General features: G+C 36.3%; 1 protein-coding gene across 7 annotated transcripts in view; it reads left to right on the top strand.

Moving 5' to 3' along the window:
• The window catches only part of LOC6052020 (rho guanine nucleotide exchange factor 11), a 174363-nt gene extending 158263 nt beyond the window's left edge, over positions 1–16100 (top strand). For all 7 annotated transcript variants that reach the window (XM_038256285.1, XM_038256281.1, XM_038256282.1 and 4 more), the window contains 6 exons: positions 1044–1660; positions 6533–6983; positions 7049–7214; positions 7291–7419; positions 7483–7590; positions 15005–16100. In XM_038256285.1, the coding sequence (XP_038112213.1) occupies positions 1044–1660; positions 6533–6983; positions 7049–7214; positions 7291–7419; positions 7483–7590; positions 15005–15193 (1660 nt within the window). In that variant the 3' untranslated portion in view covers positions 15194–16100. The remainder of the gene's footprint in view (positions 1–1043; positions 1661–6532; positions 6984–7048; positions 7215–7290; positions 7420–7482; positions 7591–15004) is intronic.
• Positions 16101–22385: the final 6285 nt, after the last annotated feature.

The following is a 22385-nucleotide window of genomic DNA, read 5'->3' on the forward strand; positions in this document are numbered from 1 at the left end:
TATAGAATGATTCAAATTTCTAAGCAAACCATTGTTGGACTTGAGTTTAGCATGTTATAATTATGTAATTCATTCAAGAATCATGCCCTCGAATCTAGAATCCTAACTACAAAGCCTCAATTCTGTACCGTTAGTTATGTATGAATTCTTAGGTTTTTAATATAGCAATATTTTTTTGACGTAAAAAAGGAAATGGCGACATCTTTAACAACACATATATCGAATACAAAGTTGATTAAAATTTATGGAAAATACATGTGGGAATTTGACATATTTGTTTTATATTTTGTAACTATGAGATGTTTTTATAAGCTGTGAAAAATCAAAGCAGAAAGCTTATCAATTAACCCACCTGCAAAAGCTCCCATGCACACGAGGTGTTCCACAAAAAGTGCATTCGCACATCGTCGCATATATTATTCCGCTCCAAGAAACCAGTAAATTGTCCTAACAAAATTGCGTGCATCTCTGAACTGATTTGAACTAGTGCATCACTTAGAGAGAAGAAAAGAAAACGCTGTTGAAGATTTCGTTCACGCTCTTGTTCAGAGCAGAAGAAAACCGTCGCCACGTGCTGATTATGATGAGGAAAATTGGTTAAAAAGTGAAAACCCAAGCCAAGCGTGTTGCGCTCGGTCAGAACAATGAATTTGACCGTTCCGGTGGTGACAGGCCGGTTGCGGCGCAAAAGTATCGCCGCGGAAGTGGTCCACTGTTTGACGGATTTAAGGTTGGAGCACGAAGACAGTGGAGGCTTGGGAGGGACGGCTTCCGGTACGGCGAAACACAACAAACGGCGTGGGAGTCTGGGAGGGGAACCGGTTCGGAGGCCGTCGCTGGTGTCCAGGTAGATGCGTCAAAGGATGAATTAAATATAATTTAGCAACTGATTTGTTACTAAAAGAAAAATCATAAAAAAATATTCTGTAAAATTGTGTAGAATATGACCATCACGGTTGATTAGCCCATGACCACAATAATCGCTCCAGTCCTGTATTAAAGAAGTTGTTTACTAACCCTACCCCTCATCTTCTCATCAACAGGTGGTTCAAGCACATCTCGGACGCGGCCGACGCGTACAAAGCGCGCACCAAAGGCAGCCACGAGTACGCGGAGGACGCGACGGGAGCGGGCGCTGGTGCCGCCGGCCATCCGCCGAAGGACAACTTTGAGACGGTGACCGAGTCCCAGAAGATCGAACAGATCTCGGCGACACCGCTCGATCCGCGACTCGAGCGCAAGGACAGCAGCCAACAGTGTCGGGCCATCAGCACGGGAGGCCCTGGCAGCGGTCCGAGCATTGGCCACAGCACGTCGAACGCCTCGACCGGAAGTGCCGGCAGCAACAACAACAACGAAGACTCCCTGCCGAACAAGAACCGGGCGGCCGCGAACGAAAGCGATGACAACATGGAGAACGAGGAGAAGGAAAAGGTCAAGCGGAGAAGTCAGTTTGGCGGATCGTCACAGGACGGCGGCGACGACGACCTGCAGAAGCCGCCGGTGGCGGACGGCGATGATGACCGGTCTGCGGGTCATCACTATCGGGGCCGAGGTCAGGGTTGTGCCCTGACGCAGCAGTGCTCGCTGGTTGCGCCGAGCGAAATCCACGTGAGCGTGAGCAGCGCGCTGACCGCTGAGCCGATATTGACACCGACAGGTAAACATTGCGCGAATTGCATACTTGAGCTTGACGGGGGGAGGCGTGGGTGGGGCGAAGGGTGACTGTTGAATCAACTGGCTGAAATCGAATGAGTCAATGGGATGGTTTTGTTTTGCGAAAGACCACCCAGGGAGTGTTTTGGGGAAGATGACACGTTGACTCCTGAGTCACTTCCGTTTGGATTTCCTAAAAATATACTGAATACTGTAAAAAAAATACTGAAAGTGGAACTCCATAAGCCCTCCACAACCCAGCGGGTCAATCGCCAAAAATCATTCTTAAATAATTTTTGATCTCAATTTCACTTAGGGGAGAGTGGGGAGACTTGATCCCTTTTTTTGTATCGCACAGAACTTTGTCAATTTCTCACAAAACTATAAACTTTGTGCATTAATTGAAAGCTTAAACATTCATCTATGTTTGGCTAATAAGGGTATTTCATCAGATGAACTCTTCGAATCATGCCAAGCGTTTTAGAAAAATATTTTAAACCGGCATTTTAAAAATGTTAGGGGTTACTTGATCCCCCTATTAACATTTTGAAGAAATCTTAATAAAAATGTGTCTTTATCATCTAAACTATTAATTTTCTATAAGTTACAGAAATTCCACATAAAACCTGTACGTTTGTGTTCAAAATATAACCAGTTTAGTATGTAAAATATTTAAAAACTTAAAATATTATTTTTTAGACCAAAATTAAGCATGTTTACAAAAGCTGGAAATTTTTGTTTACAAAACTTTTGAAAAAAGGTTCAAACTGCAGTAAGTTATGTACAACTATACTAAAGAAAACTATGTATGAAAACCCAGCCCAATTAATTAATCTTGAGGCTGATTCCAGTGACTGTAAAAATGCAGGGATCAAGTCTCCCTAAACGCACTTTTTTAAACAATTGATTGTAAAAATAGTATGACGATAAATTTAACATCAAATGCGTAAGGGTTTTGGAGTTGATAAGTTTATCAAACAATTCATATATAAAAATATATTGGTTTGAATAATTTTTAAGTGTTTTCTATACATATTAAAACAAAGAAAATAGATCTCTTGGAAGTTTTTTGCAGCTCGTTTTAAAAAAATGTGTGTAACTAAATCTAAACATTTTTTAATTTTTTTCTATGTTTTCCACAATGAGTTTTAGTTAATTTCGCACAACTTTCTAGAACAACGCTAATTGTTTTACCCACATGCTGACGAGATACAGGCTTGGGATCAAGTGTCCCCGGGGATCAAGTCTCCCCACTCTCCCCTACAGAATCCTTGGGAAATATCGCATAAATTTGAGGTATTGGAGTTGTATATGTGATTGGAAAAATAATGTAATAAAACACTTTAGCAAAAAGTACTTAAGTGTGTTTACCCTGTGATTGAAACGTCAAATCTGGAGTTTTTTTTTTAAAGGTCCAATAAACCAAATTTTCAGTTTGTGCTTTTTGGGTGTTTTTTAATACCCCTGACTCAAGGCGGTTTCAAAAACACCCAAAAAGCAAAAACTGGAAATTTGGTTTATTGGACCTTTTCCAAAAAAAAAAACTCCAGTAATGTTACATCGAGTAGATCCTCATTAGGGTGATTTGAGGCAATCCATGCAGGGGAACCCATTGGCCAAAAGGTACATATGAAAATCGATACAAAAAAATTGGGAATTCAATTTTCATCAAAGTATGTGTCTTCAGGGTTAAAATTAAACTCCAGGTGAAAATTTCAGCGAAATTGGTGCTGATTTGCCATTTTTTAGAAAAAAATAACGTATTTATTAATACAACCCAACTCCGAGGCAAAGCACAGAATGGTCAACCAAACAAAACGTGTTTTTTTTTGTTTACATTGCGTGCTCTCGTTTTTGTTTATTCAAGGTCAAACATTAAAACGCGTTTTTCTCGGAACGTCGAAATGGCGGGATCGACTCGATAGCAAAACCAAAAAAAAAAATTAAAAAGCGAGGCTTACCCTAGAATTTTACTTTTAATCTTTTAAAACAAAAAACATCGTAGAAATAGTGCGTATTTTTCTTTCAGTGCATATTTTTCAAAAAGCTCTTCAAATTTCCGACAAGTTTCCCTCTGGCTACTTTGATGAAACGGTTTTGGAACACAGCAATATTTAAATTACAGTCGACTCTCTGGCTGTCGATCTTCTCGATATCAATATTGCTCGATATTTTCTCTTGCTTGAAAGATCTCTTCCTCGACGGTCCCTTGGATTCTGTTTGCTTTAAAAAACTCTTCCGGTTGTCAATAATTTCACTTTCTCATGGCTTGCATAGATATTTTTCTTCGCGAAACGAAGCTTTGAAGCGTGTTTGACATAAGTTTGTTTTTGTTTGCTGGACGTTGCCATGATTCTCTACCATAGCTGGGTATCAAGAAAAAAAAATCAATCGAGTCTTCCTTTTGCATCGTTCTGTAAACTGATGATTCTCTTCCTCGACGGTCCCTTGGATATTGACAACCAGAGAGTCGACTGCAGTAGAGTTATGCCATTCTCAAATGTTATTTTTGAGTGCAATTGGCTTCATATACACATAAATGGCTTATACGAGCCTAGGAAAACATGTCCAAAAACAGATTTAAATAAAGAAAAAGGTCAAGTAAAAATATTCCTTTGAAAATAGCGTTTTGAGCTGGATCTGCTCTACCGAAAGGGAGCGTTCTTTTATTACGTAACGCGAAAAATCGGACTTTTAGACCCCCTCCCCCCCCCTCGTAACAAAATTTCCATACAAATTTTAAAATTTTGTATGGAGCGTAACACGGCCTCCGACCCCCTCCCCCTACTGCGTCACGTAATAAAAGAACGCTCCCAAAAATGGTCAAATTATGAGAAAAATTTCCATTGGACAAACTGTTAACACATTGACAATGTAGTGCGCAAGATTTTCATAAATTGTTACCTGCTACATTTTGTTTTTTTAAGTTTATTTTTAATTTTTTTGGAGACTAAAAATGACATCTTTTGCTCAAAATCAGAGTTATTTTTTTTTTCAAATCTAGATAACTTTTTCAAAACAACCAATGCGACCTTTTGAAAAAGTAACGAGAAATAGAGATTTTTGAAAAAAAAAACTGAAATATTGTTAAACATAATTTATAACAAACTGATTTGTAAATTCAAAATAAAATTTGCATTTGAAAATAACTTCACATATTTGTGATAAAGTGCCCTGTTTTCAAGATAAAGGCACTTTAAGGTGACATTATTCGAAAAAATAGTCAGATTTTTGCAATTCCAAAATATTTCAAAAACATGTTCGAAAAGCTGATCCTATTTTTTTCTTATTTTGATCGGATACAGCCGCTTATGTTTTTTTTTTTTTCAAAATCTTTTCATATTAATCAAGTTTTGACATTTTTGGAATTTTTCATGATATTTTTAATAATAAAGAATTATCTCATTTTGATATTTGTGATTTTTCTTTATTTTATTTTTTTTTTTTTTGTTGCAGTGGACTCTTTCGTTGTCGATATTGAAGGGACCGTCGAGAACAGGAGTTATCAAATTATAGAATGAATAATCAAAGTAATCTATTTGAAGGGACTGAAAAAAATATTGAAAGCTAAGGAGCGGCCGTGGCTGACTGGTTACGGTGTTCGCTTTGTAAGCGAATGGTTCTGGGTTCGATTCCCATCTGCTCCCAACGAGAAAGTATAGGAAATATAAATCTTGAAACTCTGAACATGAACGAAAAATCAAAGGCACTCGAGTCGGGGTTCGATCCCCCGTCCTTTGGATTGGTATGCAAAAATGCTAACCACTAGGCCATCGCGACTTGGTGAGCTATGACTGGAATCAGGAATACTGTTACTACCAACTATATACGCGCTGGGTCCTTGTCCATTTGACAAGGGTTCGGAAGTTCTAAATAACGTTTGAATCCGATCGATGCAAACGTTCTTCAGGGCGGGGCTTGTCGATAAAGCTGAAGTACCTCGCGCTCGGCTAGCCAGCGTAGAAATGGGTCACCGAAGCTCGGCAGAGCTAACACCTTCCAGATGCCTATGCGAGTTATTTGCATGTATAGAATGTAGATCTAAAAATACATGGAAACAACTCAATTTGTAAGAAGCGACCGCGTTATCCCGTTTGGTTGGTTGCACACACACACACACACACTGAAAAAAATATTGACAGCTGGAGTAATATTGATATCGAGAAGATCGACAGCCAGAAAGTCTAATGTATTTGTTTCTTGCCTTGCATCATACCGAAAAATTTTATAAACGGAATAACAAGGATTTCGGGAAATATATTTTCCGTAAATAATTTAAAGGCTGCAGCTATAATTGAACGTCAAAATGTTGTCTACCAAAATTAGATACTTGATAGAATTACATGCTGTTCCCTTTTGTAAAAATATAGATTTTGCAGCAAATATATTGTAAGTGCACTAATATTTTGTTTAATTTATCCGCTGAAACAAAATTAAGATCCAAAGTAACCGAAAATAAATATTAGTTCACGTCCAATCTCTTCCAAGAGGCTACAATGTTGCCCTTTTCCATTTCTCTAAAATTTACTCAATCCGGCCACCCGTTTTGATGAGAGTGTTTCGTGGAAACGAAGCCCGCGCCTACACCAGTTTCCACGGAATACTCGCAAAAACCCCGCAGAATATAATATGAACTTGGGTTGTGGAACGCCTCCTCGAACGCGCCCTAATGGTCCATTTCTTGAATCAATAAACTAACCACCGATCTGACTGACTCGGATCCGACCGCTGTAAGCAGAAATAAACAGGTCGCATGCTCTTGATTTTACTCCGGACAGTTTCGACAGTCTGTTTATTTTCGCTTGGGCACTGACCATGTCAGAAAACTGGACACGAAATCCCTAACGAGAGCATGCCTTTACTCTCTCTTCTCCAGAAAAACTCCGCCGCCTGGATCAGGCCATCCGCAAGACGCTGGTCGAGAAGCAGCGCGTCGTCTGTGATATGTTCCGGGTGCCGGACGAGCACTTCCTGGCGATTGCCGACATCGCCGGCCAACCGGAAGCGCCCCAAAAGGAACCGACGGACATCATCCTGGCCGCGTTTGCCCACATCCAGTCGCTGACGGACGTGCTGAACGAGCACATGCGCGTTAGCCAGGGCCAGGAAGTGGCGGCGGTGTCCGGGGCGGGGGTTTGCGACGAGTGCCACCGGAAGGCCGGAGGTAAGACGACGGCTGTCCCCGCCGCGGAACTTAACGGAATCGTGGCGGCGAGTGAGCAGTCGGTGACGAGTACAGGAGTTCCGCCGATTGCGTCCGTACTGGACAATGACCAGGTCGAGATTACCGAAGACGAGGACGGTTACTGCGAGATTGACGAAGTTAGGTAAGATTGGTTGTTCAAGCATTTCTTTTCCGATTCGGTTAATTAATAATGTTTGAATCTTGCAGAGCTGCGGCAGTTTTGCTTGAATCTCAGCTAGCCGAAGCTGAAAAACTGAAGAAACTGGCAGCGGAGGCGGCCGAAAGCACCAACAACCTAGACGACAGCGATGGACACAACAAGTCCGCGGACTCGCATATCGAGGTCGTTAACGATAATTACGACAGTACACAGGTATGACCAACGTCCTCAATCTGTATGATCCAAATCTTCAGTAATTTTATTATCTCTTTCGCAAAATCACCTGCAGCCGAACCTGGGCATAGATCTGTGCGGTCGGAACCGACTGCTGCACGCATCCGCCCTGGCCCCGACCATACCGTGCCATCTGATAGCGAGCTACGTGACTGGCCTGAACGCGCAGATTTCACAGCTATTGGTAAGATTCGATACAGCAAATAAAGTTGGACGATAAAGCATTAACTTTGTCTTTAAATTGCAGCCAAAAATAAGCGAACGAGATTTAGAGCGAGAAACGCTGAGAAGGGAGAATCAGCATTTACGGGAACTACTGAATGCAATGCATCAGGAGAGAGTTTTAGAATCGCAGGTAAGTTAAACAGCCATCTTTAAGTTTAAGCGAAAAATATATAAAATTAAAAAAAAATGCAATTTAAAAGATTTGAAAATTACATGCAAAGAGAACAGACCAAAACAAAAGTGCTCGGATCGGGCTCAAATTTGGACTAGGGGTTCTCTGGTCGAAATAATTAGATTAGTATTTTTTTTGCCGTTAGCGTGATCTACGCTGTGTTACGGGTGTACGAAAAATTGCCATTTTCGTCGATTTTTGGGCAAAAACCACATTGTACAAAAAATCATAATTTACCGCCGTTCCAACCGATTTCAGCTCCCTTGGACGCAAATGAAAGGTCATAAATTGGGCTTTTAAGAAAACATATTGTGGGGTCCAAAATATCTAGACTAACATTTTAAAGGTTTGTATAAAACCATAAAATACAAGGTTGTTAACGATAAAATTCTCGAGGCTCGAGGCTTTATCGTTATCGTTATTTCGATAGTTCTATCGGCGATATCTTATCGCCGATAATGGACGACAACTTATTTTAAAAAAAATTTAAAATCGACTTAATTCAACCATATTGTGTTAAATTTCCAATGCTTGCCTAAGAATATATTTTTTGAAAATCTATTGAGTTTCAAAGTAAAATATTCACCTAAAATTGTTCACAAAATATTGTATTTTTTCGAAAGTACTCAAATTTTCATAAGTTGAAATATGGGTATCAAACGAAGCGAAATTTGGACTGCTTTTCTGCCGTTCTACGCATAATTGTCCCATGTTCTGCAAAGGCAACTGAGCTAAAAGCGAATAAAATTTTTCGATCGATTTCTGTGTTTCTGCGCATAATTGTCCCGTGGGTTCTTATTCGTCGTATATGACACTAATCACCCCTGTTAGCATTTTATCACCCTTATTTGTAATCCTTTCGCTATTCTACATGCCAACAAGATACAAGATGCCCAGTAAAACTAATGATTCCGTGTAAGAAAATACATGGTGGGCCAATTATGCGTAGAAGTGTAACGATGGGACAAACAGACTTGGTGTTGTTTTCAATGATTTTCCGAACAAATTACTAGATTTTATGTACTCACTATACGGGACGAAGTTTGGAGAAATTTCTTCGCCGGTGTCCCAAACGGGGTGCGGGTGTTGAAAATGAAACTTTCTAAACCAATTCCCTCGTACATTTCCGTGTGCGACCTCTGTACCCTTGCCACATACACGGGTCAAATTGCCAGCTGCCGACGCTGCGGAAAAAAACGACACGTGTCAAAGAGCTGCTCCGAAGCAGCAAAAACATCACATGTGAACAAGCCACAACAATTAATCGCCCCAACCAATCCAGCTGTCCCGATTGTTTTGCCGCCAATCGAACCGACAGTAGTTGAATCTCAAGTCATTGCTACACACACTGAGGACAATGGTAAGGACGGATTTACTACTGTTGGGAAGAAAGGAAAGGCAAAAAGGCAGTTATCTGAGAAAGAAGCTTCAGCAGAAAAAAGAAGCTGCGTGGAGGAGAACGACAAACAAAATATCGAAATCGAACAATGCAATGACCATGGACAACGAGATCAACCAATTCTACCACCAAACACGCCGAAGAGACGACTGTGCAAGCCAGCCGTTTGACAGGACTACGCCAGTCAACTTAAATTTGTTATTATTATTATTATTTTGAATTGTTCTAGAATTAGACAACACTTGGCTGAATTATGTTGACAAAGGCCAGTTAGTTAAATAAACAAAAAAAAAGATTTTATGTGATTTTCTGAAAGTAAACGTCAAACTAAACTTAAAAATGATAAAAAATCAGAATAGTCCAAAAATGACATGGGACAATTATGCGTAGAACGGCATACGTAGAACAACGCAGTTTTTCACATTAAAAAGGTTTATATTTTTGAAAATGTTAAAATTTTCATAAATTACTGTGTTTTTTTGAAAATACTCAAATTTGCAATATGGGTATCAAACGAAGCAAAATTTTGTTAGCTTTTTCACTTTATCATAGCTTTTTTTCTGTAAAATATAAAAAAAATCACAAATACCGTATTTTTCGAAAATATTCAAATTTTCGAAATTTCTATGTGGGTATCAATCATTTTCGCTTTACTGCAGTTTTTATTTTGTTAAATACTAGAATATTTACAAAACATCTTATTTATCAAAGATACTCATTTTTTTTTAATTTGCAGTATGGGTATCAAACGACGCAAAATTTTGTATGAAGCATAAACAATTTGAATGTATGTATGAAGCATGCAAAGTTACGCTTCGTTTGATACCCATATTGCAAATTTTGAAAATTTTAGTATTTTCGAAAAAGTACGATAATTTGTGAACATTTTAGCATTTTCCAAAAAAAAAATTCAAATGAAAAAGCAAACCAAATTTTGCTTCGTTTGATAACCATATTGTAAATTTTGGAAATTTGAGTTTTTAACAACAAAAAAACTAATAAAGTGAAAAAGGATCCAAAATTTCGCTTCGTTTGATACCCACATAACAAATTTTGAAAATGTTAGTACTTTCGAAAAAATACGGTAATTTATGAAAATTTTAGTTTTCGCAATTCGCAATTTTCAGTGTAAGAACGGGCCTTGACCGATCTTATGCACCAGGTTCCCGACGAACACGCACTGCCCTTACACCTACATCTCACCCTTGCTCTGAGTCAGTACGAGCAGCACGCTAGAACACGCTTTGAGTGTTCGTGCCAGGCATGCACACCTTCTTTTCCGGTTACGCATTTTAACTCGGCCGGAGGTGGTACATTACGTAGGGTTTGATGTAAGTATAAGCGCCTAACCATTTAAAGTGTGCCTATCAACTTTCATTAGAGCAAAAACTGTTTTATTTTTAGTTTGAATTCAAAAACTAATTGTTATTTTACTGTGTATTGTTTTCTCCTGAAATCTTTCCTAGTGTTGAGTCGTGTTTATATGTTGCTTTTTCTTTTGTCGCGGTGTTTTGTTACAATTTTTGGTCCTAAGCATGTTATAAAAGTTTACCAAAAATACAATAGTAATATTTGTGTTAATCCTTTAACCATTCCATAAATTGAGTAAGGGCTCAAACCTCACTTGTTTAAAAAAGAGTGAAGATTGAAAACAATAGACAGTAAAAGAGAATTTATTTTATAAAAATCAAGAATCAATAGTAAGAGAATGATGAGCGTATTTAAAAGAATAAAAAAAATGAGATGCTAGATGTATTAGATGTAAAATTAGACAATAGTTAATAAATAGAGATACAAAACAAGCTTAGATTATAGTAATGATAATTTATAGGACAGATAAAGAATTATTCAAATAAATAAATTCGCAATAAAATCAAAAAAGATTAGACAAATGATAAATAGACTTGATATTACTAGTACATTAAGGAAAAGTATATTTTTAGGAATTGAGTAGAGCAAAATAAAAATAGAAGATAGGTGGTAGCTGAGAATGAAGAGAAGAGAAACCCCGTTCTGCGATGCTCAGGTACATCCACAGCAGTTGACTCAACATACTGCGAATCAAAACAATACCGTCTACAATCACAAATTACTTCCCTTTCCCACATTGTCGCGCCCCTTTCTTTTAGCCGTCTCGACTATGACCCGCGGTGGTCAAAGGTTTACGATCCGTTTCCACAGGCCACCAGCTAGGTCATCATGAAAACCAAGCCAACGTGGAGGTAAGAAAATAGGACACTCGCAAGGAACCAGAGCTATACTGTTCTGATCAAGATAATTCGGATGATCTAACAGAACTACGGATGTAGTTAGTTGCGCTCCTTTCAGGATGTTCCTTACGTGGACGTCAACCGAAGAGCACGCATCAAGGTCAATGCCATTGCATGCTCTTAGGTATCAATCCTTGGCCTGCATGAAAATTTTAGTTTTCATACAAAAACTCTAACAATGTGGAAAAGCATACAAAATTTAACTTCGTTTGTTACGATAGATTATCGTTATCATCCCGACGATAACAATAACCATTATTGTTATCGTGAGACGATAATATTATCGACGATATTTTTTCGTTTAGCATCCTTCAAAATACCGTTTGACGGTATCTGTATCAAAGAGTCTGGAAGTCTGAAAATTATTTTATTATTTTTTTTTTATTGTTTTAATTGAACGACGAAAGTTCTGGTACTCTTTTTTTAGTTGTGCTTAAAATTCATTCTTTCATTCAAAATCAAATCAAATTATTCGCTCTACAGCATTGCACAGTGGGCGAAATGGAACCCAAAATCGGACTTAATTGAACGCGGCTGGTTTCCTGGTATGAATAATAGTGTTTCTTATGTAAAAAAATCCGGGGAATCGATTGGTGATGGTTTCATTCACCGCACGAAACGGCAAAGGGCCCATTTTGCCCCAATTCTCCATTTTTCACATTTTTTCTTGAAAATCGGTTTGTATTTAGAGCGGAGGCTTTATGCGGCCTTCCAAAATGCACTTAACTTATGTGAAAATGTCCCAGGAATCCAGTAAAAATGACCACTTGCACCGCAAAAATCATCTAGGGTCCATTTAACCCCAATTCCGCTATAAAAGCATTTTTGGCCGTTTTCAAATGTTAGGTCAGATTTTAAAAATCTGAAAATATTTTTATCGTAAAGATCAGACAATTTTACATAGGAATGACGATTTGCACTTGATAGTATGACACATTTATGTTGATAAATATAAAATGTATGTAAAAGGCAGTTTATTCTGCGTTTGGGAAAATTGGCCCAAAAGTGATTCTTCAATCATTTTATTTAGTTTAATTTCTATATCAACATAAATGTGTCAAACTTTCAAGTGCAAATCGTCATTTTAATGTAAAATTGTCTGATCTTTACGATAAAAATATTTTCAGATATTTAAAATCTGACCTAACATTTGAAAACGACCAAAAATGCTTTTATAGCGGAATTGGGGTTAAATGGACCCTAGATGATTTTTGCGGTGCAAGTGGTTATTTTTACTGGATTCCTGGGACATTTTCACATAAGTTAAGTGCATTTTGGAAGGCCGCATAAAGCCTCCGCTCTAAATACAGACCGATTTTCAAGAAAAATGTTTAAAAATGGAGAATTGGGGCAAAATGGACCCTTTGCCGTTTTTTGCGGTGGATGAAACCATCACCAATCGATTCCCCGGATTTTTTTACTTTAGAAACAGTATTATTCATACCAGGGAACCAGCCGCGTTCAATTAAGTCCGATTTTGGGGTCCATTTCGCCCACTGTGCATTGCCTTGGCGTTCTCGATTAAGAGATTCCTACTCGAAACTAGGTGTCCGAAGGCTAGATTGTTGAGGCAATTGCAAACCTCTTTTTACACCTTAGTTTCCATCCACCCCGGGATTCGAACTGACGACCTTTGTATTGTGAGTCCAACTGCCTACCAGCGACTCCACCAGAACAGGACCCAGGGAGACGACTCCTGCACCTGGACTGAGCTAACGACCTAACCTTTTTAGGTTAGTCCGGGGCCAACATTTACTTCCCGTCCGACGGAAGGCGTGATCAGACAAATCTCGTCTCAAAATTTGCCACCGGAGCAACTCTCTACGAAATCGGCCGATTTCGACCATTTTTATTTTTTGTATTTTTTTAATTTGACTTAAACTTTGTGGGGGCCTTCCCTATGACCAAATAAGCTATTTTGTGTCATTGGTTCACCCATACAAGTCTCCATACAAATTTGGCTGCTGTCCATACAAAAATGGTATGTAAATATTCAAATAGCTGTAACTTTTGAGTGAATTTTCTGATCAATTTGGTGGCTTGGGCAAAGTTGTAGGTATTGTTGAGGACTTTTGAGAAAAAAATAGGTACACGGAAAAAAAATTGCAGATTTTTTTATCAACTTTTTTTTCACTAAAACTCAATTTCCCAAAATACGTATTTTTTGATTTTCGAGGTTTTTTGATATGTTTTAGGGGACAAAAATCCGCAACTTTTGAGCCATAGAGAAACATGGTAAAAAAATCTGCCGCCGAGTTATGAATTTTTGAAAAAAATGTGATTTTTGGAAAAAATCGAAGTTTCATGCAAAAACAAGTTTGACATTATTTTTTAATGCAAAATTGAATTTGCAATCGAAAAGTTCTTTTACAGATTTTTTGATAAAGGGCTCCGTTTTCAAGATATAGCCACCGAAAGTTTGATTTTAGCGAAATATTTGCAGTTTTTCAATTTTAAAAAATAGTGAATTTTTAAAAATAGGGTCAAACGTTGAATATTACGCCCATTTAAAATGCTAGTCTTGATTTAAACAAATTCAAAATATTTTGTTTGAAAAGATTGGAAAATTTCACGAATTTTTCATATATTAACATTGAAAATCGGACCATTAGCTGCTGAGATATGATCATTAGAAAATGGTGGGTTGTTTTGGTGATATTAAGAAAACTTCAATTTCCGTGTTTCTTTTTCTTAAAGCGGCTCTATCTCAGCAACCCGAGGTCCAATCTTTAATATCTCTTAGACAATTTTATAGCCAATTTTCCGAACTTTTCAAAAAAAAATATTTTTAGAAATGGTTACTCATGGTCACTATTTTTAAAAATTGAAAAACTGCAAATATTTCGCTAAAATTAAACTTTCGGTGGCTTTATCTTGAAAACGGAGCCCTTTATCAAAAAATCTGTAAAGTACTTTTCGATTGCAAATTCAATTTTGCATTAAAAAATAATGTCAAACTTGTTTTTGCATGAAACTTCGATTTTTTCCAAAAATCACATTTTTTTCAAAAATTCATTCGGCGGCAGATTTTTTGACCATGTTTCTCTATGGCTCAAAAGTTGCGGATTTTTGTCCCCTTAAACATATCAAAAAACCTCGAAAATCAAAAAATACGTATTTTGGGAAATTGAGTTTTAGTGAAAAAAAAGTTGATAAAAAAATCTGCACATTTTTTTCCCGTGTACCTATTTTTTTCTCAAAAGTCCTCAACAATACCTACAACTTTGCCGAAGACACCAAATTGTTCAGAAAATTCACTCAAAAGTTACAGCTGTTTGAATATTTACATACCATTTTTGTATGGACAGCAGCCAAAATTGTATGGAGACTTGTATGGGTGAACCAATGACGCAAAATAGCTTATTTGGTCATAGCGAACCCAGGCCGACTGGGTGAGAGGCAATCACGCTTACCCCTACACCACGGTCCCATTGTATGGATAGCTGCCAAAATGTGCAAACCAATGATGCAAAATTATTTCTTTAGTCATAGGAAAGGTCCCTGAAAAGTTTTACGGGCTGCAAACTATTGAAAAACACGTATTTTTTCGAATGTTCAAAAATTGAAGGGGTCGTACCGCCCCTCCGGCTCGAAATATCAAAAAATGGAAAATTGCTGTGCTGGCTTATTTTAGACGACTTTGTTCAACCCATTATTCAATTTTCAACAAATAAATAACTAATGTTTTTTTTATATTCCACAGGAAACTACGGAAGCCCCCGTAACTGACCCCGGATCGCAGCCCCCACAACCGCAGCAAACCAACAAACCACAGCCACCGCCAACAGCTGAACTTGCAGCAGCACCTGCAACAACTGTTGCTGTCCCGGCAGACACCACAATCTGCCCCAACAGCAGTAGCACAAGCAACAACACTGTAGTAAATGAGTGAATGTCGCAAAACGGCCTTAAAAGCAAACCCAAATTTCGGACGACGCGAATAAGCGCGTGGAGGAGCATGTAATGTTCCTCGAAACACCAACCACGGATAGAGCAGGAGAACTAGAGCGTACACCATTTGTGAGAAGAAAATCAACCAATCAAGCAATTTCTAACTCTAAACATTTTTGTGAGGAGGAGGTAGAAGGGGAAAAGTGTGTATTAAATTATTTTCCGTTTCTTTTTTTAAGTGATGTTATTTTTTTCTGTTTTCTGTAATTATTTTTTGTTTAACATTCTGCAATAGCATTTTTGCGCACTTTGGCGTAATAAATTAAAATAAAGCTAAATGATTTTACTGCAACAAAACAGCTTTTCCCTTCGCAAGTATACGCTTCTCTTGGGAAATACAAATGTGTGGCGAATTACTAAAATTACACAGTTTACCGGTTATATGTTGTTTAAGTTGAAAGATTATTTTTTATAGGTGAAAACACGGTTGATGAAAGAGTTTAGAAAGTGAGAGAAAGAAAGTGTAAGAATGAGAGTTATATCATTTAATAAGTTAGGAACCTTTTTGTTTATCATTATTTTATCATGACTCTTGCGAGAGATTGAGAAAGAGAGAGAAAGAGCAAAAATTGCGCGAGATAGAACGGTCTATTATTTATTGTACATTTTCTTCCCAAATTGCGTTTAAGAAACCATAACCAATATATATATTAATATATATCACTTAGAAGAAGTAAGCAAGAACAAATTTAAAGAAACACACACACACAAACTCACTTAATGAAATCAGATTAAAAAACAATTGTGGAAAACAGATCTTATAGGACGGTAGTAAGTTGTAAATAAGCCTAAATTGCACTCATTCTACGGAAAACAATAGAAAAGAAAACTGTTTGATGCAACGTAAACTAACTGCAATGATATAAAATACCAAAAACATATTTGAACAACAACAAAAAAGTATTTGTCTAGGCTGCAATATTGGCATTCATCAGAAGAAAAGTAAGGAAAGTTAACCATTTTGTGATACGCACGTTTTATACACACACACACGAGAGAGAACCTAACTCGAAGGTCACCACACACCCGTAATCCGGATCGTTCGTCCTAAATCGAGCAAAAATCCGTCTTCTTTTGTACTTATCCAATTTTCGTAAAGCCAAACCCCTTCCAAACATTTCCGCAAAACATTGTGTACTTAGCGTGGAACCATCCAAACCAAAACATGCTTCCTCAAAGTTATCAAATTCCCTCCCACAAAAATGGGGCACGATCCGGGGGAAGAGTGTGTGTGGGTGTGTGAGCCCTTTCGAGGTTGAGACAATAACATCAAACATCAACCAGCCAGCTGAGAAAAAAAAAAAAACAAAAAAAACGTGGAACTGACTTGAACTTGGAAAACGAGCGCGGAATACCGAAATACACAGTGTCTTATAGTCTTTGAGTTGTCCTCGCCGTGTCGTCGTCGTCGTCATCGTCGTTGTTGTGTAGAAAATCTGTGGTGGAGGGTGAGGCAAGGGGATTGTCGGAACGGAAAGTTTCGGAAACTTAAGTGCAACATTTATTTATTTTATTTTTTACTCTGCAACAACAAACTGTGGTGAAACTCCATTTTGAAACATAGAATATTTAATTTAATCCAGATTGCTTAATGTTTTTATTGAATTTCTATTTTAAATCGAAAAATGTTGCAAAATTTTAGTCGAAAAATAGAATTTAGTTGAAGTGAATCTGCTTTTAAAAATAATATATTTACAATTTTTCAAATTATTTTGATTGTTTCATTATTTTTGTTCAGTTTTTTATGTTGGAATTGCTCAAAACTTGTAAGATAATTTTTATTCATTGATTTCATAAATCTCATTTGAATTTTAAGGAAATAGTTTAGACCGATAGATTTCAAAGTTTTTTTTTGGCCTGCAGCCCCTCTTATATTTATAGTTTAGATTATTTATTTGTATAATATACCAAAGTTTAAAAATGTAAATGACACATACTCTTGTTTTTTTCTTCTCTAAAACTAAGCTTTTCAAAGCTTTCAAAACTATTTTTTATTATTGTTTTTTTTTGCAATTACTTTATGATTGTGTAGTTAGTTTTTTTATGTAAACAATCGTTGTAAAAAAATCATGAATTCAATACCTTCATAAACAAAAAACATGACAAAATTCAATAACATTCTTAAAACAAAAAAAAATAAAAATTAAATAAAACAATAATAATAATCTGAAAAAAACACAATAATGTCTAAAAAATTTAAAACGAACATTTCTCGACTTTTTTTTTAGGTCCTATTAACAAATGTAAACATTGAGTGTATCGCTTTCACACCTTATTGTCATATTGGAGTAAGCGGGATACACTTAGGGTTTACACTCGTTCATAGGACCTTATTAAAAAAAAGTATAGATTTCATAAATTTTGGATAAAAAAACATGAATAAATCCAATTTTTTTTCAGCTTGGAAAAACTAAAAATACTTTTTTTTTATTTTTTAAAGAAACCATTATAAACTCAAAATTTTATTACAGCAAATAAAAAAAAGAAATTTTCAAAGCTTTGGATGATAATATAACACGGGAATTGAAATAAATATTTAATGTCAACAAGCGCATCAAAATAAAAAATATATAAAATTTCTAAAAAATAAAAGCTTCAAAACATGAGAAAATCAAGGTTTTCAGTATTTTTTGCATTCAAAATTTAAAACTATTTCACAAGTTAAAAAAAAAGATTTACATATTTAAACAATAATCACTTTTACAAGATTTTTAAATCTGACATTATTGCAATTTATAAAGAAAACAGAAATTCAAACAATTTACGAAATTTTGAAAGAAATATTAAATTAAAGTTAAAAAGAAAAAAACACTCAGAAAAGTTTTTTTAGCTTAAATAAGTTGAAAATCTTTGATTTTCAATTATTTTTGTGCATACACGTGAGCAATTCTCTGAGATTTCGGTCATTCAATTTTTTTTTTGCTGTAATTTTTAATCCGGCTGAAACTTATTTGGTGCCTTCGGTATGCCCAAAGAAGTTATTTTGCATCATTAGTTTGTCGATATAATTTTCCATACAAATTTGCAGCTGTTCATACAAAAATGATATATGAAAATTCAAAAATCTGTATCTTTTGAAGGAATTTTTTGATCGATTTGGTGTCTTCGGCAAAGTTGTAGGTATGGACAAGGACTACACTGGAAAAAATGATAAACTATTAAATTTGTTTTGGTGATTTTTAATTCCACTTTTTGTCATTAAACTTGATTTGCATAAACACTATTGTGATAATTTTTTTACTTATTGATAGTTTTTAGGGGACATCAAATGCCAACTTTTCAAAAATACTAAAAAATCGAAATTTTGTCGCCAATTTTTTTAAAGATCATTTTTCTTTGTAAAATTGAATTTTCAATCAAAAAGTACTTTAGTAAAATTTTAATAAAGTGCACCAAGTGAAAGCAATTTTTAGGTAACTTTTTTTTTAAATATTCGCAGTTATTCATTTTTTTTAATTAGTGCCCATATTTGCCCACTGTTGGAAAAAATATTTTTGAAAAGCTGAGAAAATTCTCTATATTTTGCTTCTTTGAACTTTGTTTTGAAACAGTCGTGAAATTTTCCAATCTTTTCGAAAACAATAATTTCATTTTTAAATCAAGACTTATATTTCAAAGGGGCGTAATATTGAATGTTTGGCCCTTTTGAAATGTTAGTCTTGATTTAAAAAAAATTGCCGAAAAGATCGGAAAATTTCACGAATGCTTCATATCTGGAGTTATTTTTGAAAAGGTCCAATAAACCAAATTTCCAGTTTTTGCTTTTTGGGTGTTTTTGAAACCGCCTTGAGTCAGGGGTATTTAAAAACACCCAAAAAGCAAAAACTGAAAATTTGGTTTATTGGACCTTTTCAAAAAAGATATTTTAACATAGTTGCCGAGATATCATTTTTTTAACAAATTATCAACCGCGATTTGTACTCAATAAATGTAATTATCAAAATAAAATGGTGGTTTAATTTGTTCTTTTCGAAAAATAAAAATATAACCCAAATAAATGTGTTACCACCACCCGGCAAACCCCTCCACCTCCTCGCCCCCCTCGCCACTCAAACACGATTGCCTTAAAACATACATTTGTATTGTGTGCGCGTCTGTTTTTTCGACAAATATTTGTGAAAATTTAAGATCTTTGCGTATCGTCTGTGTGAACAGACACACACACACAAAAACGTGACCTTTTTTTAAAAGCCCCATATTCTGCCCTACCCTGGGCCAAGTACGATCTGTTTTTGGGATCGGTCGATATTTGCGCGATATTTGTAACAATTAGACACATTATACAACAACAAAAAACTACATCCAGAGAATAATCACCACGTTTACGTTCACAGTTGTGAAGCAAGGTAAAAATTTAGAAGAAAAGAAAACACTGCATTTTATACAAGCAACATTTTTAGGCTGAACAATGTGCGCTTCATATTTAAAGGATACACCACCAAAATTTGTTGTGTAAAACAGTAACCACAAAAAGGATAAAAATGTGAACTGTTTTGTTCGAAATCCAAAAAAAAAACTATTAAAAACTATAAACAGCATCTGAAGTTTGTCGCAAAACCAAAAAATAAGCAAAAATCAATACTCTTATATGCACACTTACACAAACACACCAGAATGAAACAGATTCGATTTGTAGCTATTGTACAATTATCAAACAAATAAGAAAAACAAACTTTCAAATCTTACACCAACTTTTCTGCAAAACTTAACTACTATTACACCACTACTACTACTACTTCTACTAAACTATACTGTATCTGTAAGACAGCAAACTACACGCAAACAAAAAAAAAAACAAACAAACAAACACATATTCGTAAGATGGAATAAAGTGAATTTAAGCAAACTACACAAACAACAAAAAATCATAAAAAAAAAGTTTAAACAAAGAGGAAAAGTGCGAGCATGAGCAAAAAAAGTATTATTAACGAAGCATGTCAATTTCCTGCTCTGTAACGGAATTTTCCCCCCACTTTACGCCTGCTTTTCTTCTAAAGCTTCCTGTATGTTCGTCTTTTTTAACGAAAAAAAAATCTTATACTTTTAAAATTTCAACACAAAACAAACAATTGTTAGTTGCAGGACGACAACAGAAGATTTTCCATTCACTTTTTGAAATTAAATTAATGATTTACATTTGTGCCTCAAAACAAGAACACATATCCGTTTTTGTTGTGCAATGAAAAACTCCAAACATGAAATTTCGTGCTTCTTTTTATCTTTCGATTTTTGTTTGTGCAGAACGTGTAGTAATTGTTCCTTATGTAGCATGGAAGTTGGTGTTTCATAAATAAGTTCTTGTATAAAAATGGTATAATATTTAAACAATTAAAAAAAAATACACGCGACGTATTGCGGTCAAGTAAAAATATACGAAAAATGTATAAAAATTATAAATCAATCTTGTGTATTGTGTTTAAATTCAAGCAGCTGATGACAGTCCATGAAGCGGAAAATTTCAATTTGTCTTGTCTACTTGAACAAAACGATTACAGTTCGCTCGAGTGTCCAAGATTCTCGAAAAAAAATCACTTCGGATACTCGAATCTAAAAGAAACGATGTCCTGTTTTGATCTTAAGCGATTTTACAGGGTTGTTACGGAGGAGTCGGAAAAACATCTGCATTTGGCGCGTCGTTCCAAACCCCAATCCGCGCCATTTAAAGAAAAAATAATTTCTCGACAAACATACAAGAAAACTTAACTCGTTTTATGTTTAAAGGCTCCGTGGGAATGAACGCAAAAAATACAAACGTTTATTTAAAGTTGTAACTAGAATCTTTACGACGAAAATTTTAAGGACAAATTTATTTTTGCTGGGATGAAATAAACCAAAAAGAAAAACTTTGAAATAATAATGGCAAAAAAGGAATCTTAAATAGAAATTCAAACATTTAGAAGTTGAGATATGAAAACAAAATAAAAATTAAACTAAAACAAATTAAAAAAAATCATAAAATTTCAAAAATTAATTCATAAATCTAGGGATTTAAAAATTTAGCCAGTGTCACTCAGAAAAATCGAAGCACGAAATTTTTCTAACCTATAAAATTTTCTGTAATCTAAGATGGTGACAATGATTGTGGCATTGAACAATTTCAGAATTCTGCAGTTTTTCAGTTTGTAAAAGGTACAGACATTAAGAATTCAGCAGTTGTTTTTTAAAGTTTACTTTTATTTTACTTACTTTTAAGTTAAGAATTTAAGAAATAATTTTCGGTTCTTTTAATTGCTTTAAATTTTTTGAGTTTTCTCCGTGTCTACATCTACGACGATAGTTTACGTTTGCGATAGCGCTGATATTTTTTTGCGATTTTACGTGTGTTTTGCGCAAGTTTCCGAAGTTTATTCGCGTTGTGCGGTCCGTTTACGCTAACCACCAATCCCGGAAAGTGTCGAACGGTCGGTTCCCGTGGCCTGGTTGCTGGTTGAAACCTGCGTGTTTTTACTCCGTTGAGTGAACCTCCAACACAACATCGTCGTTAAGGGCATCTCTACCGGTGGTGTTTATTGGTTGCGGCTGCACAAATTATTTGCCGAAATTTTGGACATGGCTTCTGCTTGCGATTACTGCGCCAAACAGGTCAAGGATGAGGAGCCGTTCGTTAAGTGCATGGGCTTCTGCGAAGGGTCGTACATATGCGCTGTACCAAGACGGGCAGCTTGAAGATGAACACCTCGTTCCTGAAGATCATCAACGAATGCTTCAATATGTTTTGGATGTGCGACGAGTGTTCGAAGCTGATGAAGGTGGCTCGTTTCCGCACCGTAATGGAGTCCGTCGGCGATGCGGTCGACCACATGCAGGATGAACAAGATCGCAAAAACTCCGAGCTGCGGGACCTGATCACTGAGAATGGGAAGCAGCTGCTGCTGCTCTCAAGCGCGTCAGCAGCCTAACACCAACTGCCAATAAATTAGGTACGCCAAGGAATAAGCCTACTCCGAAACGTACCCGTGACTCCAATCCTGTTCCGCCGAAGCCCTTGGTGTTTGGGACGAACGAAGTAGCGAGTGCAAGTGTCACTTGCATCCCCCCAGAAGAAAGTCTGTTCCGGCTGTACGTGACACGCTTCGCCAACCACACGACTGCTACACAAGTGGAAGGACTCGTGAAAAATGCCATCGGTCAGA

Source organism: Culex quinquefasciatus, chromosome 2 (assembly GCF_015732765.1).
Source record: "Culex quinquefasciatus strain JHB chromosome 2, VPISU_Cqui_1.0_pri_paternal, whole genome shotgun sequence".
In the NCBI taxonomy this organism is placed as follows: domain Eukaryota; kingdom Metazoa; phylum Arthropoda; class Insecta; order Diptera; family Culicidae; genus Culex; species Culex quinquefasciatus.